This window comes from Meriones unguiculatus, chromosome 1, assembly GCF_030254825.1.
Source record: "Meriones unguiculatus strain TT.TT164.6M chromosome 1, Bangor_MerUng_6.1, whole genome shotgun sequence".
Classification (NCBI taxonomy): Eukaryota; Metazoa; Chordata; class Mammalia; order Rodentia; family Muridae; genus Meriones; species Meriones unguiculatus.
This window is the reverse complement of record NC_083349.1, coordinates 58,606,732-58,634,365: the sequence shown is the minus strand read 5'-3', so window position 1 is coordinate 58,634,365 and position 27,634 is coordinate 58,606,732. Positions and strand designations below refer to the sequence as shown.

At 39.1% G+C, this 27,634-nt stretch overlaps 1 protein-coding gene across 2 annotated transcripts; it reads left to right on the top strand.

Annotated features, from left to right (window-relative positions):
• Nucleotides 1–27,634, top strand: Erlin1 (ER lipid raft associated 1). Of its 2 annotated transcripts, none has more exons than XM_021644661.2 (12): nucleotides 1–115; nucleotides 398–521; nucleotides 1,966–2,047; nucleotides 5,955–6,001; nucleotides 7,282–7,343; nucleotides 10,234–10,359; nucleotides 13,155–13,228; nucleotides 19,385–19,443; nucleotides 20,649–20,740; nucleotides 22,054–22,143; nucleotides 23,357–23,436; nucleotides 25,427–27,634. In XM_021644661.2, exons 2-12 carry the CDS (start codon nucleotides 409–411, stop codon nucleotides 25,646–25,648), a joined length of 1,047 nt encoding a protein of 348 aa, XP_021500336.1. In that variant the 5' UTR covers nucleotides 1–115; nucleotides 398–408; the 3' UTR covers nucleotides 25,649–27,634. The 2 variants fall into 2 exon arrangements, with proteins under 2 accessions (XP_021500336.1, XP_021500337.1); XM_021644662.2 differs by lacking the exon at nucleotides 1–115 and adding an exon at nucleotides 145–173.

Here is a 27,634-nt window from a genome sequence, read left to right as displayed (position 1 = left end):
GTGCGTGCCCGCGCAGCCGCAGTGCCGGGCAGGTGGGCGGGGCCGGCTGTTGGCAGCAGTTGGCGGGGCCGGGTGTCGGCTACACGTGCGGGCGGGGGCGATGCGTCACTGACCGGTGAGGCGCGGCGGAGGGGTCGCGGGTGTTCGTGTGCCCGAGGCTAGGACCGTCCTGGGTCGGGGCCTTCCGCCGGGGGAGCCGGGGAAGGGGTGTCACGACGCGCGCCGAGCCGGGGCCGCCTGCGCGGGGGCTGGCGGGGGCCAGCGCCCGCTGAGGGAGAGCGAGGGGCCGGGGCGCGGGGCTTCCCGCCTCAGCCCGCGAGCGGACGCGGGCTCTTGGCAGGGTGGGGACTGGCCTGTCCCTCAGGGCACTGAGGTTCCTCTCCTCCGCTTTGCTCAGGAGGAACAAGGATGAATATGACTCAAGCCCGGTTCCTGGTGGCTGCAGTGGTGGGGCTGGTGGTGGTCCTCCTCTACGCCTCCATCCACAAGATCGAGGAAGGACACCTGGCCGTGTACTACAGGTGAGCGTCCTGCGCAGCCGGCGAGGGGTCCGGGGCTCACCGTGGAGTCTGGGAAGTTGGTCCCTCCGCAGCGGCAGGGGAGCGCTTCCAGCCCCGGGAAGCGGAATCCCCAGCCTTGGGGAATTAATCTTTGGCGGGGCACCTTTCAGGTGTCAGCGTAGTGCCAAGTTGGTTCTGTGCGGAGGGACGACACCGTAGGAGGGAAGGAAACAGGAGATGACTAACTCACCAGAGCGCGTACAACTGTCCAGGTGTCCGCAGTTTGCCACTGTGGATGCTTTCCGGGATTTGTTGGCCTTATTTTAAACGACAGTTCTCTCTATTTTTTTTTCCTTTTTCATTAAAAAACTCCCTTTGGTTATGTCTCCCAAAGTCTTAGTGACCATGGCAGTGTAATGTTCCTAAAGCCTAAGAGACAGAAACCACATTTGCAGACCACCTTTCTCACTTTTTTCGAGTCAAGGCGAGGAAGTGTGGACTCTGTTGTCGTCTACTTGATTTGGCATGGCTATTCTTCGGTATAAATCACCACCAGCTCCCTTTGGTATAGACTGGTAAGAGAAGCCAGTTTTCGGAGGAAATGGGATAGTGGTTTATTCAGAAACAAGCAGATTTTTCCGTCGTGCCCCCTAAGTGGTATTTCTACTTTTAGATCTGTCCTGAATCCTAGAAGAAGTACAGTTTTGGTGGTATGTCTTAACAGATGGACATAGCATAAGAAGTGCCAGCACATTTCTGCGTAGTTTGTCATTGTCCTTCTGAAAACCACAAAGAGGACAAACATATCGAGACACCACTCCCAAAAAATTTACAGTTCGTTGTGTAAAATAGGAATTTTTGTTGTATTTGTCCCTAAACACCTACTCTTCATAATTTCCGGGGGTGGGGTTCAGAGTTCACATTTTTCAGAATTTGATGAAGAAATCCATATCTCACTTATAATCTCAACCCTTTTGCCATCCATCTTTCCATGCTAATTTTTATACTGAAACTGTCTGTTCCCAGCACTTTAATGATGTCTTAAAAGAACCTCAGACATTTTCTTCTTCTTTGAAAGTTTGTTTTAAAACTTAGTGATTAAATGTTTTGTTTTGACTTGTCTCTTGTTATGTGCAATTGAGGTACCTTAATTGAGAGTCATTAGACTGTTCCATAAGTATTTATCGGAGAGCTAAAGAGCAGAGAGCATCTTTTGAGCCCCAGAGCAGTGCTGGAGACCCAGAGGTGTGCTTGGTGGAGCTTACGAAACAGGGTGCGATCCTGGCAGTTGGCTTTGATAAAGTCTCCCATTTTTAAGTGTGGTGGATGTCTTTAGTAGCAGTTGTCCCTCTTGAGGGACTCTGTTGTAAGGCTTGTAGGTTAGTAACATGAGTAATAGTGAATGCTTACTATAGCATTTTGGAGGTGAAAAGAAAACTGACAGTTCTGAAACATCTTTTTGCAGGGGAGGAGCTTTACTAACTAGCCCCAGTGGACCAGGCTATCATATCATGTTGCCTTTCATTACTACATTCAGATCTGTGCAGGTGAGTGATTCCTAGGGATTCCAGATAGACAGGTGTGACAGGAGTTACCACACTTGTGGGTGGAGATGGATTTCCTTATTGCTTAAGCAAATGTTGGTGTTTACTTAAATGTAGAGTGAAAGTTCAGAGTACAACTGTCATAGCACAATGATTTCAGACACTGCCTTGAGATGAGCTGAAAGGGGGCGAGGCAGCTGTGAAGACTGAGTGCTGCCATCTGTTTAATGGTATCAGCAGGTTTTCTGTTAACTGCAGTCGAAATAAAACTAATTGAGAACACAGGAATACAAATCAGTGATTGCTTGGGTTAGAGCTGTTTGGTTTCTATAGAGGCAGCTCCCAGGCTACTGTTATCATGGAGGGATGAACTTTTATACACAGTTTATGGCCTCACATTTTTGCCCAGTGCATTAAATACAAATTTGGGAGGAACCTGAATGAATGTGGTACTTTGACACCATTTCAGAATATTTGAAATAAGTATCTGGTTCTTGCAAAAAGTATCTTGGCCACAGGACATACTTAAAAAATATAGTTTGATATAAAAAGATGGCAAAACACGATTGGGCTCTAACTAATTTTGTAAAATCAGTGAGATGATAAATATTTTTAATTTTCAGCTTTCTGCTAAGTGCTAAGATTGGCCTCCCATATTTTACTCAGCCTTTGGGTTTGTTTTTTTTTTTTTAATTTAAAACCATATTTTATATATGGCAATGCAGTTAACATATTAAATGGCACTATAATATAATTGATTGATACAGTTTTAAACAAAAGAAAAGGAAAATGTTTTAGGTTACAAAACCTCTAGAACAATATTTTCATGTTACTTTTTCTTTCTCTTCTGATCTTAGCTCACCAACAGCTCTAAATAGTCCTGAAGTTAACATGGCATCCTCAGACTGAGACCGGGCTCTTTCTTAGATCTTGTTCAAAGCCAGGGAAGTCTTCCACCTTCCTTAAGCTCACTGTCAAACAGTAACAGAGTATATGTAGGCAGTAATAGTAAACAGATGTTTAATTATATGCATATAGCAGATATACTGTGTGTGATGGAATAAACTGTTAGAGACGAAGTGAGATTAATAAAAGATTTTAACATAAACTTATAATTTGCATGTTTAGATAATTAATTAAAAATTAAATGTTAGAGCCAGTGTAACAAAATAGGAATGTCCTTTCTATGTTTAAAAAAAAGAAAAAAAAAGTAGCATTCTAGGCAAGAATTCCATTCATAAAACCTTTTAAAGAAAATTTTCTTAAGAATAGTCATAGATTTATGTTTTGGGATTTGGGGAACATATTAGTATAATATTAGTATGTACATATTATACAAATGATTTAACAGAATTGACAATTGAAAGGACTTATATGCATGAATATAATTCCATATGTAAGGTGCAGAAACAAAGCAGTGCTTAGAGAAATTATATTAAAACCTTCAGCTTGTATATACTTTATAAAGTAAACATAGACTCACTTTTCTGATCGTGTGTTTTTTGTTTTGTTTTGGTTTGGTTTTTGAGACAGAGTCCACTGTGTAGCCAAAGCTGTCCTAAAATTTGTTACCTAGTACAGGCTAAACCCAAACTCACAACTCAATTTCCTGAAGGCTATGATTACACATGTGTGCCAACATAATATTTTCCTCATATTTGGAAAATAATTAGGTATATAGAAGTACATAAGACAGGATATTAAACTGAACAGTTACTGTTTAACTCCTACTTTTTCTTGATTTGAAAGTTGGTACAGAGTAGTGAAAATAGCATTAGTTTAATGCTTTGAAAGAAGTAAAATATACTGAACTCATTTCTTTATCAACCTTCTCCCCTCACTTTATCTAGAATTATCTCTAATATTACCATCATGCTAATCTCTCAACTGAAGAATTACATTTTATTCTTTGTATGCTGGAATTGTATATTCAACCAGTGATCACCTCCTTCCTTTATTATGTCTCCAAGATTGGCATCTTTCAGTTTTCATGGCCTCACTAACCTTTTTTTTAATTTTTATGTTTTTATTAGTTACAGTTTATTCACTTTGTATCCCAGCTGTAGCCTCCTCCCCAACTTCCTCCCAATCCTACCCTCCCTCTTCTTCTCCTATGTCCCTGGCCTTACTAACTTAATCCTAGACAAATTGTTTCTTCAGCTTCCTAGCTGCTTTTCTTTCCCCTCAGTAAGCTGAATAGCAACTGTATTACATGATCAGAGGAATTAAGGAAAACCCCTTTTCTCCTTTCAAACCCAGAGCCTTGAGCGTTCTAGGCAAGTCTCCACCACTGAGCCTACATCTTTTGTATTTTCTTTCCCAAATTGGGCCTCACTATTTCCGAAGTTAGTGTGGAACTTGCACTCCTCCCACCTCAGCCTCCTACATAGCTAGTATTATGGGTTTGCACGACCACTCTAACAATTTTTTCTGAAAGATTCATTTTATGATTGTATATAACATGGATTAAAGAGCACTTAAACTGTTCAGCAACTATTCAAGGCCCTCGACCTAATATCACTGTATTCTTTTCCTGGAATTTACCACTTATCTGAATAGCACCTTTTGCTTCAGGCAAGCCTGTCTGCTTTGGGCGTGTACTTCTTTCTGTCTTCGCTGTGTGTGTTTGAATAGGACATTAATTGAACTTAAGCTGTTCCTCTTAAGTTCTTATTCTTCACTTGTAGATCTGCTTATTAATACCTAATTTAAAAAAAATTTATTTTGTAATTTATATGTATTGTATGTGCCTATTTGTCTGTAGGTGCATCAAATGGTGTCTGCAGAGGCCAGAAGAGGTGTTGAATGCTCTAGAATAGGAGTTACAGGCAGTTGCAAAGCCACCCTATGTGGGTAATGGAAACCAAACCCAGGCCTTTGAAAAAGAGCTGAGTACTTGTAATTGATGAGCTAGCTCTCTAAGAGCTTTTAAGACTAGTAAATTCTTCCTTGTAACTTAGTACCCAGAACTAAATTTATGCTGTTACTTGTGTATCAACTGGTAGATTTTAAGAATTGTGTTTCCTATGTTAGATTGTGACTTTTAGGTAACAGGGACCATATTTCATAAAAAAGCATATTTTGTGTGCTTAACTAGGTATAACGTGTCCCAGAATATACTGCTAACCTGTTTTTGAAGCCTTGGGTTGGAGGCCATTCTGATACAAAAGATGTGATATGGCAAAGCAATTAAGAACCAGTATTGGTTTTGGCACTTACATTAAGAGGAAACTGAACAAAATCAGTGAGAGAGCATTAGGTCCTGAAGTAAAACAATGATTATAGCTTTGCTCTTAAGTTCTAGGGTAATTTTGATTCAAAACGTACTTGTGTGCACATCATCACTGGAAACAGTAATAGCCAGGAATCAAAGTTCAGAGCACAGCCCTTAGTCATATTGTCAGTTGTAAGTGAGCTGTATAGTTTGTTATCTTAAGCCTGCTCTAGACAAATAAGATACTTAAGAAAAAAAAAATGTCGTGCCTACTAATAGATTGGACATTGAATACTTCCTAGTGCATTTGAGTCCAGCTTTAGTTATAAACCATGCAGTCTTTCTAGATATAGGGAGAAAAGGCTAACTTGGTAGCTGAACTTTGGAGGCTGAAATCATGGCAGGGCTCTCTTGTGCTTACTGGCAGCAGCTCTACAGAGATTTCTCCCTGGGATCAGCAGGTTGTGTGTTTGGTTGGTTTGGTTTGGTTTGGAGACTGGGTCTTTCCATGTAGTCCTAGCTGTCCTGCAGCTACTATGTATAGACCAGGCTGGCCTTGAATTCACAGAGATCCACCTGCAGCTGGCTTTCAGATGCTGGGATTAAAGGTGTGTGCTACTATGCCTGGCTAGATTAGCTTTTTTTTTTTTTTTTTTAAGAAATTTTGATGAGTTTTTTTTTTTTTTATCTTCCCAGACAACACTACAAACAGATGAAGTTAAAAATGTGCCTTGTGGAACAAGGTAAGCTTCCTTTATGACCCATCACTCTTTCTTTTCTATAGTTCTGATGGAGTTCTTAGAGCTGTCATCACTTAAGAAGCCTTTGTTTGTATGTTGTTCTGTTTGGGTTTTTCAGTCAGACTCTCACTATGACCCTGGCTGACTTGGGACTTAGTATGTAGATTAGGCTGGTGTCAGACTTGAAGCAGTCCTACTGCCTCTGCTTCCCAAACCCTGAGATTATAGGTATATATCACCGTGCCTGAGTAAGACACTATCATATAGGCATGACAGCAATAGAAGTTTCTGTGCTGTGAATTATTTGTATGAAGCTGCAAATGGGAGCATTCCATTTTAGGATATTATTGAAAAGTGGAGTTTAGAGCTAGCAGACTAATTGTACATCAGCATTAGCACACCTGTGTTATTATTTTAACTGACGGGAAAATGAAGCAGAACATCTAAGCTTCGAATCTCCCTTGCGCTGCTCTGATATCTTGATTAGCTTCGCTAAGCTTAGTTCTCTAAAGTCAGGGAGTAAGACCTATGTTATAGTTATTGTAAGGATTAGAATTTGTGTATATGGCCAGGAACTTTGCTCTGAATTAATGTTCAATAAAAGATTACTTAGAACAAAATTATTCCACTTTTTGTCTTTATAATGTTAAATGTCATCTGAGAGTTTCCAAGTCAGTGGATCTGTAATAGAATTTATGTTTCTAATGAAGTCCCTAAGTATGCTTTTGTTTTAAAGGCCTCTAAGAATTGTTGTCAGGCTGGAGAGATGATTCAAAGGTTAAGAGCACTGCCTGCTCTTCCAGAGGTCCTGAGTTCAATTCCCAGCAACCGCTTGGTGGCTCACAACCATCTATAATAAGATTTAGTGTCTTCTTCTGGCCTGCAGGTGTATATGTAGATAGAGCATTGTATACATGATAAATAAATAAAATATTTAAAAAAAAAAGAATTGCTGCCTTACAAAGGATGAGGGCAAGAAAGGAAACAAGGCTGGGGTATCACTAAAATATATTTACTACACATTAAATTGTATCAAATGAGGTATATGAAGTACAAGGTATTTTTTTAATTACCTAGCTTAAATGACTTATTTACAAACCTACGAAAGTATCTTTGACATTTATAGAGGGACAGATACATTTTAAAAGGGACCAAGCTCTCTTAGGTTATGAGCTAATTTTTCAAGTTCTCCCTAGGTCTATCTGTAACTCCTTTATTGGGCTTTATTATTTTGGCACTGGCTCACATTTTCCATTTTTGTTTGTTTGTTTGTTTGTTTTTAGTGGTGGGGTCATGATCTATATTGACCGAATAGAAGTGGTTAATATGTTGGCTCCTTATGCAGGTATGTTACCTATTTGCTGTGTTTGTATAATTGTAATCAGGGTATTTATAACTGAGGAAGGAATAGTAAGGTATTTTTTTAAAGTTTTATCTCCTTAGTAATTACTAAGGATGAATATAAAAGAGTGATCATGAAAGTATTTTCATTTGCAGGAAATAGAGATAGAAACAGGTCACAAGTTCTGGACAGAATTACTTTTCAGGAACTTTATGAGCTATTCCTCTCTGAATTTACTGTTTCTAAAAGCAAGTGTTTGTAGAAAAAGAAAGTGGCATGTATCCTGTTATGTTGGGGAAGAAATTCTTGGTATCCTATAAAGATCTATAACTGATCATTTTCTTTGGGTCATACTCATTTGTCATTTTTTAGTTGAGATTTGCTATAACTTGCAAAGCAGTCTGAAAGTCTGTAGTATAAGGAAGCATTTTCTCAGTAAGAGATGAACACCACAAAGATAATGTGGATACATGTTCTTTAAAAACTAGTCTGGGCTGTGGAGGAGGGTTGCACAGTCAGTAGAGCCCCTGCTGTGCAGGCATGAGGACCTGAGTTCAGTCCTTAGCACCCAAGAGCTTGCTGTGCACTTGTCATCCAGTGCTGAGGCAGAAGTGGGAAGATCCCTGAGGTCCAGAAGCCAGCCAGTATGGCCTAGTTAGTGGAAGACCCAGAGATGACACCTGAAATTGATTTGTGGCCCCTGAGTATGTTTGACGGCATGCCCAAGTGCACACATGGAGGTGCCTGTGCAGCTCGTGTAACTGTAAGTTTTGAAGCTGTCTGGCCTTTCTTTACCCTTGCTAACAAATTGGCGTGCTGAAGGAGCCAGTGCTTGTGTTTCACAAGAGCGGTGACGAAGTGAGGATGGCAGCCTCACTATACAAATATTCACTTACATAGGGCCATGTTAAACTTCACATCACTTGTACAGACACAGGTAGTGGGAATATCTCAGGGTAAAGGGTTGTAAGTATATTATTGTCAAGCAGTTTTGAATGATATTTCTTAGACGTTACTTGCCTCATGGTCTTTAATCTGCAGTCAGCCCTCCATATCTGTGGCTTGTGCATTCACAGGTTTAACCAAACACATACCAAAAATATTCAGAGGAAAAGCTGAATCTATACAAAACATATTTTGACTTTCCCTCCTGTCATTTTTCCCCAAACTATACAATGTAGTCACCATTTACATAGTAATTATATTGTGTTAGCTATTGTATAATCACCTAGACATGACAAAGTATACAGGAGGATGTGCAGTTTATGTGCTCAGTTTAATATAAAAGACTTAGACATTTATGGATTTTAGTATCATCATAGCATCTTGGCATCAATTCCCCCCCACACACACATACACAGAGCAACAGGTAACTGTGTTCTCTGATTACTAATCACTGGAGTGGATTGTGATTCAGAATTTAAAAAGAGAAAATTTATGGCTCTGTCCCTAGAGATAGACAGGGGACTTTTAGATCACTGGTTTTTTTGGAAGATGATGAAGCCATATATTTAGCAGTTATTTATCAACAACTGTTCCATCAACTAGGACCTAGAATCCAGTTGCATCTAATATCCTACGTAGGAAGGCCAGTGGAGCAAATATTTGGATATGAAAACAAATACAGATAGCAGCATGTTTTATAGGTAGAATAGAACTTGGATGTAGTCTGGTGTGTACCTTTGGGGATATTTCTAAAAGTTTCTGGTTCTTAGTTTTCTAAGATGGAAAATTAGGGAGGTGGTAAATTAAATACCAATGTATATAAATTGCCTAATGGAAAGTCTAGCCTAGTAAATGTTAGCCCCTTCTTTGATAGCCCAGAGACTTTCAAAAATACAAGCCTTTAAAAATTATGCTTAGGAATTTTAAAATAGCATATAAAGCAATGGATTTCATTATGGCATTTTCATGCATGTCATTATACTTCATTGTCATTAACTCCCTTCACCTGTGGCTCTCCTCCCGTATCCCCTGTCTCCGCTGACTGGTTCTGTTCCTTCAGGTAATCCTCCCTTCTTTCATGTCATGTGTGTTTCATTACTCTTGCTTTCTCCCCTTCCTTGGATCTCTCCTTTGCCTCTCATGATTTTCTTTCTAGTTGTATGATACATACACACATATGCACAATGTTAATCTAGGTTCTAAGTATGAGAGAAAAATCGCAAGTGTTTTCCTTTCTGAATCTGGCTTATTTCACTTATCGTAATGGTTTCCAGCACCATCCATCATGAAAATGTAATGATTTCATTTTAATTTACAGCTTCATAAAATTCCCTTGTGTATATCTGTGACACTTTTTAAAAAGTCCATTTATCTGTTGATGTACACCTAGGCTAGATCCAGTTTTTTACTGTTGTGAAGAGTATAGCAGTAAGATGGCTGTTGAAGTAGAGTCCTTCAGGAATATACCTAATGAGTGGAATAGCTGAGTTCCGTGACCACCTTTTAAAAAACTATACAAATATTCACTTTTTTATAGATTTTATAATACATATGTCTATTTTGCATCAGCTTCCTTTTCTCTTGCTGTTCTTCAGTTCAGTCTTTACCTCTGGGCTAAAGTTTGGCCATGCAATAATTGCTTATACTTTTCTGCTTCTCAGTTCATGTTCACACTGCGGCGTGAGTGCACATCTGACTGTCATTCTTCCCTTAGTGTTGACAACCTAACCTTCCCCTAGTGTGGTCCTTGAGGTCTTCTGTTAGTACTATAAATGCAGGAAAGTATGTTCAGTTGAGCCCAAGGAGTGTAAGATCTGTGAGCGGGCTTTATGTTTTCACTGTTTTGTTATGCTTTCCCTCGTGGATGAGGTGTCACTTTATCATCGCTGAATTTGAAGAGAGTTGGGTCGCTGTTGTGTGAAACAAACACAGGTTGTGTCTCCCTTAGTGTTTGACATTGTGAGGAACTACACCGCAGACTATGACAAGACTTTAATCTTCAATAAGATCCACCATGAGCTGAACCAGTTCTGCAGTGCCCATACACTTCAGGAAGTTTACATAGAATTGTTTGGTAAGTATTAATTTGTTTTAAGTATATAAATAGACGATTAACAATTAGAAATCACACTAACATAATTATTGATGCTGTAATGTTAGTAAACTTTGGGCCGTTTGAGCATTTTCTTTGAATTTCTAATAGACCGAGTATCTTTAAATTACGTTTTTATCTTAAGTGATGATTTTCTTGTTTTTCTCTCTTTTTTTCTTTCTTTCTTTTTCTTTTTGGAGACACTATTTTACTATATAGCCCAGACTGACTTTGAATTTACAGAGATCAGCCTGCTTCCACCTCCCAAGTGCTGGGATTAAAGGCATGTACCACCACACTTAAATGGTAATTTCTTATGTAATTTGGTAGGAATTAGAAAATCACTGTTCACACGCTATATTCTGTTTTTACTATGATAGCTTATTAAAACTCAGAAGTATATGTTTGGGATTGTGCTGGCTAGTTTTATAGCTTGACATTAGCTAGAGTCATTTGGGAAAAGGAGCCTCAACTATGAAAATACCCCACTTGATTGGCCTGTGGGCAGGCCTATGGAGTATTTTTCGTGACTGATGGTCAATGTGGGAGGGCATAGCTCACTGTGAGTGGTGCCGCTCCTGCGTTCAAGGTCCTGGATGCTGTATGAAAACAGGGTAAGCAAGCCACTAAGCAGCGTTCTTCTGTAGCTTCTTCCATTCCTCAAGGCTTTTGCCCTGCCTTGACTTTCTTTTGTGATGGATTAATCTGTGAGGTGAAATAACCCTTTCCTCCTCCTCAAGTCGCTTTGGTCATGGTGCTTTATCACTGTGATAGAAACGAAGACAGGTGTTCCTTAAGATATACTTTGATTTGGGATTCAGGATTTGTTTAGATAGACAGGACCTGGCATGTAGTTGTATTCACAACTGAGATTACTACACATAAAGGATATAGATAAAAGCCAGTGAAAGTAAAAGGTACAATGGTGAAGTCAAAAAGAAACTGCACGTGGCTTCCAAGAACGCTCTCGTCGTGGAGACACACAGTGTGTGCTTAATTCCCTTCCTAACAAGGTGCAGGCACCTGTGAGATGCTGACTGCTGGGCAAGCTCATTAGCCACTCAGGACCGCGTAATTTCACTAGGGGTTGGTCATGTAGAGACACCCTCTGCCAGCCACATAGCAAACTCCTGGGCTCCCTGAGGAAAGCTAGTGCTGAGCATAAACTACATTGTATAATAGGCACAGTGCAGCACTTTTACTACTTCTGTCACCGTGTGTGAGTCCTTTCCAGATCCAGACTTCCAAGTACAGAGGGCCACGGTCCCAGGCCCGCCCTGTTACCTTTCTTCTGTAAAAGTTGTCAGTTGAGATCATGTAAGTTCTGACCAAGGAATCAACGCTGTTGCTTTTGGTGTTCACTTTTTCCTAGAATTGTTAGTTTATATCTCACAGTGAGGTTTAGGAATGGTTAATCAATTTAGAGTTTACCAATTGAGGGACTGACAAGATTGCTCAGAGAGTAATCTTGTCATCAAGCCTGACTTGTTTAGTCCCCAGGCTCCACATGGTGCAAGGAGAGCCAACAACACACAAAATAAAATGTGATTAAACCAATTGCTTGCTTTTGGTGATTGACAACTACTACAATGACTGACTTGTCACATCACTAGTTGCTTTGGTAATGATGGAGCTACCAGTGAGCTGATTAAAAAGTCATTGTGAGATCAAGTGAAGTAATAGCTTCTTTATAGCTTTCTCTATTCTAATTTATCTGTGCTTCAAAGACTTTCCTCTCTCAATTCTCTTTTAAAGTTCAAAGTGAAGCTGAATTGTTGTGGGTTATTAATATTTACTATTGATCTATCTTTTAGGTAAGCAGTGGTTATTCCTAAACCAGCTGTATACCCAAATCACTGCACAGACTAGGATTTATTTAATTAACCTAGAGCACAAATGCTGGGCAATAGTTACTCCATCCTAAACCACCAAGCCCACATAGTTTTCTACCATTCAGATTTCACCCATTATATCTGCTTTTAGTCATATCTTAGGTCCAGTTCATCTCTCTTCGTGGTTCGAATACCTTCCTCTCTGATCTCTGTTCCTTTCTCCCACTTGCTTCCTCGCTTCCTTCTCCTCCCCTCTGGACCAGTATGCCCCACTCTATTCTCACCATTGCTCAGCACTGGCTGGTTGTTTTATTGACAATACAGAGAATAAATGGTGGCATGTTTACACAAACTGGAGACAGGTGATGCTTAAATGCAGTGTCTGGACTGAAACCAGATAGTGGGGTAGAGAAATCAGCATTTGAATAAACAAGGGTAAATTGTATACATTCCACAAGAATATTATACCAGTACTGAGTGCTGTGGCACACGCCTATAATCCTAATGTGGGAAGCAGAGGCAGGCAGATCTCTGTGAGTTCGAGGCCAGCCTGGTCTACAAAGTGAGTCCAGGACAGCCAAGGCTATCACAGAGAAACCCTGTCTCAAAAAAAGAAAAAAGAAAGAAAGAAAAGACTCAACTTCACTTCTTCATTTAAAAAAAAAAAAAAATTGCTTTAGCCAATAATTATTAATCTAGTAAAAGTATTCAGTAAAAACATTGATCCAAAGTTAAATTGAACTTATGAAGTAAACATTTTAGCTGTTTGTTATTCAATTTCTCAAAAAGAAAAATGCTTCATATTCACCTCATTTATACTTGATATATACTTTATTTATCCAATTCTTTAATCTCTGTGAAACAATCAAGGTCTCTCCTGACTGGTTTTGTTTAAGTGTTAATTAAAAATAACCAAATATTTGTTGTTCTTGGCTCCAAAAACAGATCAAATAGATGAAAACCTGAAGCAGGCACTGCAGAAAGACTTAAATACCATGGCCCCAGGGCTCACTATCCAGGTAAGCTGTTCTCCTGAGAACATTCTGGGCAAGTTTCTAGCTCTTCCAGGTGAATGGTTTTATGTTATTGGTTATCAGTTACTTGACCAAATCACTGTGGTAATTTGACTTTATATCCCTGCAGAAATGAGGAGAATGCTGAGTGTTATTTTCTTGTAAATTTTTAGTAAGAGAATCCCAGGCTTTCATGAGGAACTAAGTTCATATTTCTACTACGTAAGAGTTATTTTTAAACATAGTAATGGTTACTAATCAGTGTAAAAATATACCTTGCCTTCAATAACATCATGAAAAGAGAGTTCAAATGTAAGAGTTTACATTTGTTGAAAGAGTTCTAGACAAAATAGATGTGTTAGTTGACAGGTAATTCACTAGCAGTGTTTGCTTTAAGAGTGCTGTAAGAGTAAGAGGCTATTTCAAGAGAGCATGCCTAACAGCTTTGATTCAATTAAGGTTTAAGTAAACCTGGAAATTTTCATTAAATTTATATGAAAAAAGGAGAAAAGTATTTCATGCCAGTCATGGTATTACTCAGAAACAGCTGAAATCTCAGTAGCTACTTAGAATTCCTTTCCTCATATTACTGTGTTCCCGTTTTTTTAAATCAACATTCGTATAATGAACCATGACATGTTCTCCTTGTGTACAAATTGTCTTTCAAACAGCACACATGCACATCCTTATCAGTAATGCCTCTATATATCACTAGCATTGGACTAAATAAATACGCTGGCTTTTCCCATGTAGATAGACAGAAATGTTCTCTCTTTTTGATTTGCATTTGAACATCTGATATTTTTTTTAATGGTCATCTTCTGCTAGTGGCTGTGTCATAGTCTTTGCCATTTTTCTGGTGGATTTTCTTTTACTTACTAATGTGTAGTGGTTCTGCATAAATTCTAGGTCTTTTATACGTAAGTTCAGTATTGTTTCTACTAATAATTCATTTGGCTGTTGGTGGCAGGATGAGAGATAGTATTTCTATGAAATATAGGCTCTGATTTAAATCCTTAGATTGATTTAGTGGCACAGCCATTTCCATAATGTTAATTCTCACAGTCCATGAGTAGGGCAGGTCTCTCTACTTTCTTTAGTGTCTTAAGTTTTCACTTCGTAGTTAGGTTTATTCCTAGTTTTGGCTTTGTTTTTGCTGGTTTTGTTTTATCCTATTGTGAATGTTATCCCACGCCCTCTGACCTGCCCCCCATTTTCTTTTTAGAAATTCATTATTAGTATATAAAAAAACATGCTGATTCTTAGGTCAGTTTTGTGTCCTGCTACTTTGCTAAAATGTTTATAAAGACTAAGAGTTTCTAGGAGTGTTTAAAATCTTTCAAATAAAGGTTGAATATTTGATTCTTGTTGGTATCTGTTTATTAAGAATGACACAATAAAGAATTCTAACAAGAAAGCTGTGACTGGAGCACTGTATTGAGTAAAGTGTAGAGAGTGGGTCCCCTTGTCTCAGTGTATTTTCTGTATTTGTTAGATGGATGTCTCATGAGAACTATCTATTCAGTCCATTAGCCCGACTGTTGATTAGGTGATGCTGTGCTTTTTGGTTTAATATGTATGCGTGCTTTGTCTGCATGTATGTCTGTACACCATGTTTGTGCCTGGTGCCCTTAGAGGCCAGAAGGGGGTATCAGAGCTCCTGGAGCTGGAGTTACAGATGGATGTTAACATGGGTGCTACATGGGTGACTTTTATTTATTACTATGTCTATACCTTTTTATTTTCTTCTCTTACCAAGAGTGAAGAAGTTAGATACCCTGGCCTATTTTTTACCTCATAGCAGACTTCCTGGTCCTCTGGCTCTTAAAATCTTTCTGTCCCTTCTCCTACAATGTTCTCTGAGTCTTAGGTATAGGAGTTATGTTGTAAATACTTCAATCGGGCCTGGACACCCCACGATAAGTTGCTCTTTGCACTTTGACTGTTTGTAGGTTTCTGTAATGGTCTCTGTCTGCTGGAAAGAGAAGTCTTACAGCACTTTAGTGACTTCTTATATTGTGTGAGACTTAATTTAGGATGAAAGGCTTTGATGTATTTGAAATTTGTTTTGGCGTTAATTGTGAGGTGGTGCTTCAATCCCTCATCCCACTTGGGTGGTAAAAGTGGTTTCCTTTGTTTTGTTTTGTTTGTTTGTTTGTTTTTTTAACTCCTTTCTACTTCATAGTCTACCAGCAGCGAAGATCTTTTGAATTTACTTATATTTATTTGGGGTTTTGAAAAATTATTTGAAAAAAAATGATTATATCATTGAAATGTATTGTTTTTTATTAAATGTCTTTTTACCAAAAAATTTTTAATAGTTAGAATGCAGTTTTAGATCTTCAGGTCTGTTGGCTGTATCACTCAACTTTTTATTGAATTTCAAATCTGGTAAGGTGGACCATGTATGCAGAAATAATGGCCTTTAATATTTTTGCCACTTAGTTTTATTACTGATATTTTTAAATTCTATCAGTTACCTAAATTAGTGTTTAATTTATAAAGTGTAGTTTATGGGTTTACTTGATCTCACCTTTCTTTGTTTCTTTTAGAATTTCTGACTTAGGGGAAAAATTCATATCTCAAATGAAACTTAAAATATCTACAACGCTGTTGAACTTACTGTTTCTAGTAACTTTTGCATTGATTTTCTTAGGCTTTGGTTTGTTTTAGTTAATATAATTATGCCAAAGTCAAAGTCTTAATTGTTCCCTCCAGATTTAGTGATTTCTAGTCTTCGGGCCCTCCTAGTTAAGGTCTGTATGTAGTACTCATAGTTACTTGAAATTTTCTCAGAATGAAACCCGTTATTTGTGCAATTGTTATGTACACAAAAAAGGTAATACTATTTGATGCTTCTTATAAGGCTGAAAAGATGGTTGACAAGTCTTTAAATACTGGATGCCTGTGCTTCTCTCTGAATCATAGTCATCTAGAATGGAAGTTGCCTGTATGTCTGGTGTGCTCATAGTGAAACTTGTTATAAATTCTGCTTCTGAATTTGCCACTGAATTGTCCTTATGACCTCTCATGCTATGCTTTGATGTGTGATGTTTTCCCACAAAGCCTTATTCTGTCCTGCTGTTATCCTCATCATTAGTCTGATAGTCCTCAGTATTACCTACAGATTTGACTGTTCTTTTTCACATAGGAAATGATATGCTGCCTAAAACTTTTGTTTTTGTTTGATTTGTGGTTCCAAGACCCACAGACCTCATGCTAAGCAAGCATCCTACCACTAGACTGTATCCTCCCGTCCACTTAAAGACATTTTGAAAGCTCGCTTTTAAAATCCTTGAGCTTGACACCCCAAGGGGTGAGGTGCTTTGGTCCAAGGTCTCCAGTCCATGACTCCTTCCCAGGAAGCATCAGAACTCCGTTTCCAACACCTTAGTTTTTGTACCTTACTAATCTCTAGACTGGGCTTAGCCAGATTTGCTGTGAGTTTGGGTGACTGTGGGTACCTCAAAAAGGACTTGTGCGGTTCATTGTCCACCTCTGCAGCCACCCGTTATATTCTGTCGGAGCCAAGAAGACCCAGGCAGTCTTCTTAGGGGCCTAGCCTTCCACTTTCATCTCCACTAAGCTCCCAAGCAGCTGTTCTACAGCCAGAGGAACAAGATCACAGTGGGTAATGTGCCTGTGGGCCTTGGGTGAGAGCTAGAGTAATATCTCACTGGAAAGTTTGAGAAAGTACATTTTGAAAAGCTAATAGGATTTATTGCAAAAGAAAGGAACTATTACACAGTATGTTCCTAAACCATGGACTAAACCATGATGTGAGAGGTGTTAAAGTGGTTGTCATTCTGTCAGGATCCATATGATGGATTCAGTCAACTCTGCTTTAGCATACAAAGAAAGGCAGAAACTAGGGAGCCCCTTAGACCAATGGTTCTCAACCTTCCTAGTGCTGCTACCCTTTAATACAGTTCCTCATGTTGTAGTGACCCCAACTATAAAGTTATTTGGTTGCTACTTCATAAGTGTAATTTTACTGCTGTTATGAATCATAATATAAATATATGATAATGCAACTCCTGAATGGGTCATGACCCACAGGTTGAGAACTGCTGTTTTAGACTCTTTCTCTTTCTCTTCCTTTAAACAAGAATAAAATGAGATGCCCAATCAAGGCAGAGGTGGCTCAATTCAAAATGCCTGTACTTCTCCAAAGACAGGTACAACAAATACTTGATTTTCTCCACCTCTGCCTTTGGGTTAGAAAGGATAGCTCCACCAACTTTTTGTCCAGCCAATAGTTTGGCTATTTATTACTCATTATACATGTTGAATTATAAACTTACAGGTTACAAAGTATTATGTGTTTGTTCTTTGAAAGCCATCATCAACTTTGAAAGGGTTCTGGGGTCCCCCCCAGAGAAAACTTGAAGATATTTTGTAAATGTCTAGAAATATGGCCCAAAAATTGCTGATCTCTGTGTCCCAGTTGTAATAATAGGGAACTTGTATGAGTTTTCACAGACAGGGTGGAGAAGTCCCTTGCCTTCATCCTGTTCTTTTCTAGGTGTTTCCACCAGTAAACGGTGGAAGTTGAGGAAAGAAGAGAGTTGTCTTTTGTTTGTTTGTTTGGTCTTTAGTTTTAATTGTAAATGAGGAAGGTTGTACAAAGGTTGGTTTATTTGTTTTTATAGTTAAAACTTGTTTATGTATTTGGGTGTTTTGCTTACATGTATGTCTCTGCACCACATGCATGCCTGTTTCCAAGGAAGATTTTGGACTGAAATTTCAGACAATTCTGAGCCACTAAGTGGGTGCTGAGAATCGAACCCAGGTTCTCTGAATCTCTTAACCATTGAACCATCTCTTTGGTCCTCAGAGGTTGAGGTTGTCAGGTTGTCAAAAGCTTGACAAATGCTGTGTGTGTGTGTGTGTTTATGGTGTTGGGAATCCAAACCATGATGCTGTTCTTAAGGGCTAAATCCCCTTTTGATTTTTTTTTCCTACACTAGAGAATTCCTTCATTTTTTTAAACTACCCAAGCAAGTGCATATGCATTTGTCTTTTAAAATAAACAGTCTTTGCTTAGTCTGTACCGTCAGCTTAGATACTGATAGAGATGTTATTTTTGCTATAGACAGCTTTAAAAAAAATTAACCCTGAGTGAATTGGGAAAGAAAGGATTCTCTCAAGTTATGGGCTGGTGAAATAGCTCAGCAAGAAAGGGCAGTTGCTGCCCAGAGCCCATATATACACAAAAATAGGTGTAAAACCAAAAGTGTCTCTTAAAAATTGGAAGTTTTGAAAGTTAAAAAAAATAAGATTCATGTGCTTAAAGGCTTTGTTACTTAAATATTTAGCCAGTTTTCAAAAGGAGATTAAATCATGAGTTATGTGTATGTGGTATCAGTACAGGATGTTTGGTTAGTAAATGCAAAAGCTTCCAGAGCTAAGTTCTTAGTGTAGGAAAGTCAGCCTTCAAAAGCAACAGATTCCATATTTTTAGTTATGCAAAGTCCACTGTGATTAGAACAAAGTATCAGTAAAGAATGTTTACAAATACAGGTAAACTTTGTTCTAAATGAGACTCTAGAAAGAAAGAATGCAAGCTCTGAGTTGCTGTTTATGATCCTAAAGCATTGTTTGTCAACCTTCCTAATGATGCAATTCTTTAAAAACAGCTCCTACTGTTGTGGTGACCCCAGCCATAAAATTATTTCATTGCTACTTCATAGCTTTAATTTTGCGACTGTTATGAATCATAATGCAAATGTAACCCAGAGAGGTAGCTGAGGGGGTCATGACCCACAGGTTGAGAACCACTGTCCTAAAGCTTTGGGTTGCATTTACATGTAGTACTAACAGATTGCAATTTTAGGAAGTTATCATTTTCTTGGTGTGACAGCATACAGTAGGTTTGCTAGTGGGATCCTTGTGTAAATTATTGGTGAACTGTGTTACAGTTGTTATTTAAATTAAGGTCATCTGAGGAGCTCAGCTTTAGGAGGCATGGTTAAAAGACTTCTTTTGTTGTTGCCTCTGTTGTGTTTTGGTAGGTAGGTCTGCCTGTGTAGCCCAAATTGGCCTTGAACTTCTTCCTGATCTTCCTGCCTTCATCTTCTAAGTGATTGGATTATATGTGTATGCTACCATGCCTGGTTTGAAGACTTATTTTTCATATATATTTTGGCTTTTTTTTTTCAGGCTGTGCGTGTTACAAAACCCAAAATCCCAGAAGCCATAAGAAGAAATTTTGAGTTAATGTGAGTAACACTCATGGGTTCCCAATATTTCTATCTAGAGCTGTTTACATATTAATATGCCAGTCTAGGGAAAACATGCAAAATGCTCAATCTGGAATTGGATAAATTGCTGTCTTTTGTATTTAAGTAACATTACTTTTTGTATCTTAATTCCCAGTAAATACTTACTAGATTTCTCTTTATGGATATATTTCTAGAACAATGTCCAAAGATGCAGTTTGCTATGAAACGATTGCTGGAGACATGAGGAGCTATAATCTACATATGAATAGAACCTTGAGCAAAATATCAATAAAACAGGGAAACTTGTTAATGTTGAAAGAATGTCATTTTAGCCTTAGAGCTGGAGAGATGGCTCAATAGTTAAGAGTTCAAGGGCTGGCCCTCCAGAGGGTCTGGGTTCAATTCCAGCACCCACGTGGTAGTTCACTACTATGTACTTCCAGTCCTAGGGGATTCAATGCTCTCTTCTGGCCTCCTCAGGCATGACAAACATGGTTTAGGGATTATATTATTATTATTATTATTATTATTATTATTATTGATAATCAAATCTGGGTCTTTGCACATTGCTTGTAGGGAGGTTTTGCCTGATGAGTTTGAGTTGACTCTTGAGTCTTTTTCTTTTTTATGTGTTCTGAACTGACCAGAAAGAAGTTACCTGACACACACACACACACACACACAGTGTTGGGGAGGAGAAAGAGAATATAGCAAGTATATAGATTCAGAGTCCAAGGCTCTGTAGTGTAATAAACCTGAGTCCTTTTTGTTCCTAGTTTATCTTTTGTTTCAGAGTTTTATTTCTCCTCCTTCCTTGTAGAACTGTTTGTACTTTAAGAGTATAAGGCAAAAAGTGTCAAGCAGGGAGGTAGATTATCAATCTGAGCCACTAATAGGAACAATGTTTATTCAAGGATCAGGAGAATATCTTAAACTTTAGATATGATTGCTTCTACTAACAAATGAATTGTGTGGGTTCTTTCCTCCCCTCCTTCCATCCCTCACTGCTCACCCTCTCTCCTTTCCTCTTCCCTCCTTCCCTTCACTCTCTGTTCTTGTTCAGAAGGGTCACACACATGATAAGCTTGAGCTGCACTCTGAAACCTGCATGTTACTGTGCTGTATTGCAGTACCACAAAGGAGGGAGGAGGAAGAAGGGAAGGGAAAGCCTTTTCTGAGTTTTATAATGGTTTACTTCACAGGGAGGCAGAGAAGACAAAACTTCTTATAGCTGCACAGAAACAGAAGGTTGTGGAGAAAGAAGCTGAGACAGAGAGGAAAAGGGCTGTTATAGGTATGGATTTATTTGTGAAATGAATGTCTCTGACTATAGGTACTGTGACTTTGACCTTAATCAATTTTATGTTGGATAATGAGGGGACTCAACACAGCATTGTGTGTATTGAAAGAATTCTGGGAACTTGATTGTATACTCAGATGTCCTTAAATCTTTAAAAGTAAATGATTCCAGTAGGTAATGGAGTGTAGCCTTGTTCATTTTCAGCTTGCAGTGTAATTTCATTTTGTGAGCAGGAGTCAGTTCACTGTGGTGAGTTCCTGCAGAAGAGTTACTTTCTAGTTTGCTGTTTCTGCAGCGCTGCTCTGTGATGACTGTCCTTTCAGTGCCTCTGTGCTCACATGCAGTTTTTCTAGAGCAGCGTGGTTCAGCGCAGGGTGTGGGACAGTGCCTGAGCCAGCTTTTTCCTCTGTCACTATGGAACAGTCCAATCACTAAGAATTTAAGAAGTTCTTAAAGCATTTTTTGTATGTTGACTCTAGTAATTTTAGAATGTATAATTTTGTTTTGTTTTAAATTTTGCTTTTCTAATAATTTGTTTCTATTATATTTTGTAATCTGTTGGTTGCTAATAGATTGAAATTCAAAGAAAAATAGTACTTTGGGGCAGGTTATTGAGAAGCACTGTGGAGAACATGCCTTAGAGCAGAATTGCTGAGTCACGGTGTGTCCCTGTGTTCAGGCTTCTCTTGCTACAAACTACTTTCTCTCTCATTCTTCATCTCACTGTCCTCAGCAGTGTCTGAGTTCTGGGTTCTGTCCTACTGTCCTGGGTTATTTTTCTCCTGTGCCCTCACGCTTTGCAGTTACCAGACCTCAAACATCTGTGTCACTTAAAACACAGGCTTTCTTTATTGTCTTCTCTTGTTATCTGGCTCCATATTCTCTTTTTATAGTTTTTGTTGTTGTTGTTTAACTATATATCTTCTTATATACTTCCTGACATACCCCTACCAGGTAATGTCCATAATTTCCTCAAAATATCTTCTTGGTTTAATTTCCTTTATTCTGTTTTTCTCTTGTGACCTTATGTAGTTGTCCTATATTTGCAGAAGTTTGTGTTGCTTCACTTCTGTACCGTTTTTTACCATTAGCTTGTGAACTATTGCATAGTCTCATGAAAGACTAAAATCTGTGTAACCTTCTTCCCACAGAGCTTGCACTACCCAGAATAGGACAGTAAAGAAAGAAATTCCCAGATAAAACCTCAGAAGCAGTTTTACAGTTTACAGGTGTAAAGCCGCATGTAAATAATGCGCCACCATGTGCTGCTGATTCTGAGTGAGTTTCCCTTTGTTGTGTTATTATAGAAGCAGAGAAGATTGCACAAGTGGCAAAAATTCGGTTTCAACAGAAGGTGATGGAGAAAGAAACTGAAAAACGCATTTCTGAGATTGAAGGTACAGTGATGAAAGGCTAAACTTCGGAGTGTCCTAAGCTGCTTCTCTGCCTCAGGACCAGTTCTTGATGGTTTTGTTGGGGAGAGCCACGGGATATTGTGGTCTGGAGAAAGTAGCTAGCCTGACACTCAAGACACAAAACAACAGCAGCAAAAAGCAAACAAACAAAACCTTTTATAATCTGATTCTCTCTTTAGATTGTGACTGGTAGTTCAGCCTTTACAGTGGGGCTTATTAGCTCTCACTTTATTCTCTGACGAAGTATAAGAATTCTTCAAAATCTTTTGCTGAAACAAAAGAAAGGTGTAGAGAGATGGCTCAGTGGTTAAGAGCACTGGCTACTTCTCCAGAGGACCAGGTTCAATCCCCAGACCCATGTGGTAGCTCTCAGCTGTCTATAGTTCCAATCCCAAGGGAATGCAACACCCTCTTGTATATATATGATTCACAAAGATACCCATATACTGGTAAAATACCCATATACATAAAATAAAATGAAAAAATTTAAGAATGTGCATGGTAACAGCAGAGGAGATAGCTCAGTGATTAAGAACACATACTACTCTTGCAGAGGACCTGAGTTCAGTTCTAAGCATCCATGTCAGGCAGTCCTCAACTGCCTGAAACTGCAGATCCAGCTGTCACAAATTAGCTGGGGAAAAGATATAAGGTCCAGTTGTAACGAAAAATCTGAAATTCTGTAATCACATACTGTTATGTTTGTAAGTGAAGCCAGGGCATTATATATGCTAATACTGATGTTCTTAGGTCACAGTCTTGAAGACACTTATAGTCAGCTGTTTCTTATCTCTCTGTGTTAACTGATTCTAGATCAAATTTGGTGAGGGTGGGCACAATGCAGTAATAGAGTAGAGCTTTTCGATGTAGACATGGTTAGTTTGCCTGAACCCTGGCTGGATGGAGGGTAAGGCTTTCTGTGATGGGAAATTGGAGGGAGGTAGAGGAAAAAGGAAACGCTTAGAGAAGAAAATGAGTGAACTCAAAAAAGCTGTTGTTTAATAGTGATGAGTGTATTCTCCTTGAAAAGGAGCCCTCCTGAGGATTGAGATTTTGAAAATTGTTAATGTCATAATTTAAAGTGAGGCAAACAACTGAAATATTAAGCAGTAGAAAAGGTGCTCTTACCCAGATGAGGGAGTAGAGTAGCAGTTTTCTTTTGTCCCAAACATGCTGTGACTGTTTTATTTGCTAGATGCTGCGTTCCTGGCCCGAGAGAAGGCAAAAGCAGATGCTGAGTATTACGCTGCACACAAATATGCCACTTCAAACAAGGTGACTGCTCTGCATGCCACGTCCCTAGTAACTTTCTCCTTGGCGTCCAGTTTTCACAGGCTCTCATGGTAGAAGTAATTGAATTCAGTGCCAGAAAAGGGTAATGGCCAACCCATCATCAACCAATTATTTAGCAAGATATATTGCTATCCATTGGTTAGAGAGGGAACATTGTCTGTTTTTATAAAAGTAAGGGCTAGAATAAAGATAAGCAGATGCATAAACACAGGTCAGATGCCCGAAAACCATCCACTTGTACTGTAAGGGGCTCTGAAAAGTTGGTGATCTCTTGAGAGAGTGACAGGAAAAGAGGGAAACTCTTTTAGAATAGCTTTCCAGATAGTTAGATTTTCAGGATAGAAGCTGAACTTAAGACCAGTGTTTCCCACCAGAGACATTCTTGCAGTTCGGGAGTGAGATGCCTTTTCATTGTTGAAGACTGTCTCACGTATTATGCTACAGTTTTCCTCCCTAGCCCTTCCTGCTGCACAGCTCTGGTACTTGTTGTTATAACACCTCTTCACACATACATTTCCACATCTGTGTGTGATGCTGACATTGCTAAGTAGATCATGCAATTTGAATAATTAAAATTAACTTAGAAAGGAAAGACAAATTAGAAGAAATGGTGAGATTTGATAGGTGGGCAGAATGTGAGTTGTCAGAACTTTGGAAACCAATATAAAATTAGAAACAATGTTAACATCAGAAGAAACAGAATACAAGTGCGTCAAGATAGAAGCAAGGTGGGAAATTCATACATCTAACAGTTAAAGTTGGTGGTTGGAGAATGTGGCCAGATAGAAGCATCAGGATCATACTAAGACCAAGCTTATTCTGAAAAGGTCGTAATTTTGTGCCATCTTGAGAACGCTACTCAGAAATCAACGTGTTTTTAAAGTGCTTTAAGAAGTAATTTAGTTGTACAGTATGACCAGATTTAATTGCAATGTTTTGGATAAGAAAAAGGACAAGAACCAGCTGGAGAGGGTAGAGATACAGGGATTGAAAGATGTTGAAGTGCAAGAAAGAGTAAGGACAGCAAAGACAGACTCAAGACGGAGAAGGGATTGCTAGAGTGATCCTGGGAAACATTCATAGCACATATTCGGGGGAAAAAACAAAAATGAGTTTTAAACTAAAATCAAGTTAGGTTGAATATGTCTTGGCAGTGTGATTTATACAAAATACTTGTATTGAAGCTGATAATGTAGCTCAGTTGGTAGAGTGGTTGACTAGCATGCCTGGTCCTGAGTTTGTTCTCCAGCACACATCAACCTGGGTGTGGTGACAGATCTCTGGAATCCCAGTAATCTGGTGGTGAAAACAACATTATTAAAGTTCAAGGTCATCCTCTGCTATGTAGCCTGAAATATGTGAGGTCCTGTTTCAAACTTAAATGTTAGTAGAAGCAGTTCTGATGGTTGACAAACATCCGTCTTATCACAAATGATTTAAATAGCCAACTTCTGGGTAAAAATGTGATGCCAGATTAGATGATTTCTTCACATACTCCAGTTCTCAAATTTGGTTGAAAAAGTTGAGTCACTAAGATACCTGGTTAAACAACTGTGAACCTAGGCTTTTCCTTAGAAGCACTAACATGGAACTATTGACTTGTGTACTTCTCTCAGGAGAATCAGTAGAAATTCTATATACGTTTCTAGTTGAGTTGAGCTACATGAAATAGAAAAGGCATGTAAGCCACTTTATAAGTTACAAAAGAAATACTATATTATTTGATCCCCAATTTATTAAAAAGACATACAATTTATCCTGCATTAAGATGGGAGCTTGTTAAAGGAATTTTAGTCAAGAACTTAGCTGTTAATAGGATAGCCACACTCCAAAGTAAAGTAGGGTCACTGGCAAGCATTCCGAGTTGAGTCCTGTTACTCAGGAGAGCAGCTGGAGAAGCAGTCTTAGGGAAAAAGAGATGACTGTTACATCAAAGTATTCTAATTTTTCTGCTTTTGTTTATCCCATACAGCACAAATTGACCCCAGAATATCTGGAGCTCAAGAAGTACCAGGCCATTGCTTCTAACAGTAAGATCTACTTTGGCAGCAACATCCCTAATATGTTCATGGACTCCTCTTGTGCTTTGAAATATTCTGATGTTAGGACTGGAAGAGAAGGCTCCCTGGCCCCTGAGGAGGCTCTTGAACCCTCTGGAGAGAGTCCCATCCAAAACAAGGAGAACGCAGGTTGATGCAAGAGGTGGAAATGTTCTCCCATATCAAGATGTGACCCAAGGGGCTAAGTGGGAACAGTGGTTATATGGACTCTTAAGATTCACAGAGAATTTGTGCTCTGTTATGATTCTCTTGTCATAGTCCTGGTTTGCCAGCTGACTGCAGGATAGAGCCAGTTGTCTAGCACTCAAATGGTCTTTTCAGCCACAGTTTTATCAAATATCCTGTATGTGTTCCTTTGTAAACCGGTACTCATGAATGAGGGGAAGTCTGATGCTAAGATACTGCCTGCACTGGAATGTCAAACACTATATAACAAGCTGTGTTTTTTTAAAAGCTGAGGTCTATTGAATAATGTTTACATTGGTCTCTGGAGATGTGTGCTCAGACATTCAAGAGCTAGGAGGCTAGAGAGAAGACCATCAGGAAATGGTAAGTTAAGACTGATGACACTTGGGACCCAGGCTCCCTTTAGTCTAGTCCCAGCATTCCTCCATGTGGTTAACAGCCAGGCCTCTAGGTTCCTAGGAAATGATCTTCCAGTTGAGCAACCATTTACTTGATACAAATTGTACCTTTCTGTTTTCCTACAGTCAGGTTGGTGGCCTGCAGGGACACGCACTTTGCCACCCAGCCAGAGGTTCCTCGCAGAGATTCTTAATCACTAGTTTATTACATTAGCAGACTCAGAGATACAGAAAGCAGCTGAAATTTAAGGGAGATAAAACCTGTACTGCACCAAAGCTGTGGGGCACTGTGTTTTCTCCATTGGGTGATGTCATCAATCTCACTGCCCCAGCCCATGTGTGACTAAAGTGCCTGCTTTTAGCCACAGACAACTGCTTAAGATGTCACCTCTTGCCCAACCAAAGCTGGGGCAGGGCTTTAACCATACATAGGAGCAGTGTGCAATCCTTAATTCACTGCACAGTATTATAATTTCAGGACGTTTTTATTTTAAAACTGGATTTGGGGTACATTCATTCTTCCCAGCACTTGTGTCTAAAGGCCAAGGTTCTAGGGCTGCCGTGGTCACTAACACACTGATTCCCCTTGAAGCAGTTCACAAAGTAGAACCAAGTGACCTAGAAAGCATCCTTGGTCATCTTTGTCTAATTCTCCTCTGACCCTGAGATGCTGATATCAAAGTTGCTTTTACAACTTTCACCTTCTCTAGAAGATTCTGTTGACTTTCTGGACAGCTGTTGAACTTATTTTCCATGAAGATGACAAAGTTAACCTGTGGCTATAGACCTACTTCATCCAGACCTTTCTTCCCCATCACAGTAACTTTCCTGGAACCTTTTGCTACCCAGGTAGACCTGAGTGCGCCCGGCTTGTTGACAGCTCTTGTGTATACTGTATTGAAGCCAGACAGAAAAGTTATGGGCCCACTTCCTGAAACCTCTCAGCTGTTGATCTCACAGTAGCTGAAGGGTTGTGCCAAACACTGAGAAAGAAAAGCCCAGATTTGAAAGGGTCTTTTCCTTTGGCCTCATAGTGTAGAGGCATTTGTAATATGGATAAAATAATTTTTCTCATTTAATTATATAAATTACCTTTAAATGAATTTTGTGTTCTTTAGCCCTTCTTATAAGAATTTTTGAGCTATACAAATACTCCTGTCATATTGTTGCTGCAGATAATGATTGTTGTGGGATATCTGGATCATTGAGCTTTGTGCTTTCATTCCTACAGGTGTTTCTTATTCCCATTAGTGAAATGCTGTTGCCCCAAAGTGATGGTTGTGGGTTTTCTTATCAGCCACAGGCCCTGGTGGCAGGGTTGAGAAACAGGGAAGCGCTGTTGTGAAAAATTAAACAGTGTGTGTCCACTCGGGCCTCCTGTGGAGTGGGCTTCCCTGGGCCCACTCAGTGAACTGAGTGCCCATCCTTCAGGGGTGTTCCTTTTGGTAAATATACACTGTAATCTTTAAGTCTAAATTTATATGTGAAAGCTACCTTTTTTAAAATAAGACCTAAATAAAAATTATTTTCCTATCA

Bases quoted from the DNA above. Each gene is read 5' to 3' on its own strand.
- Erlin1 (XM_021644661.2), top strand. From the start codon at position 409: ATGAATATGACTCAAGCCCGGTTCCTGGTGGCTGCAGTGGTGGGGCTG. The intron at 522-1,965 runs GTGAGCGTCCTG...ATCTTTTTGCAG, and splicing joins CACCTGGCCGTGTACTACAG to GGGAGGAGCTTTACTAACTA. The intron at 22,144-23,356 runs GTACAGTGATGA...TTTATTTGCTAG, and splicing joins ACGCATTTCTGAGATTGAAG to ATGCTGCGTTCCTGGCCCGA.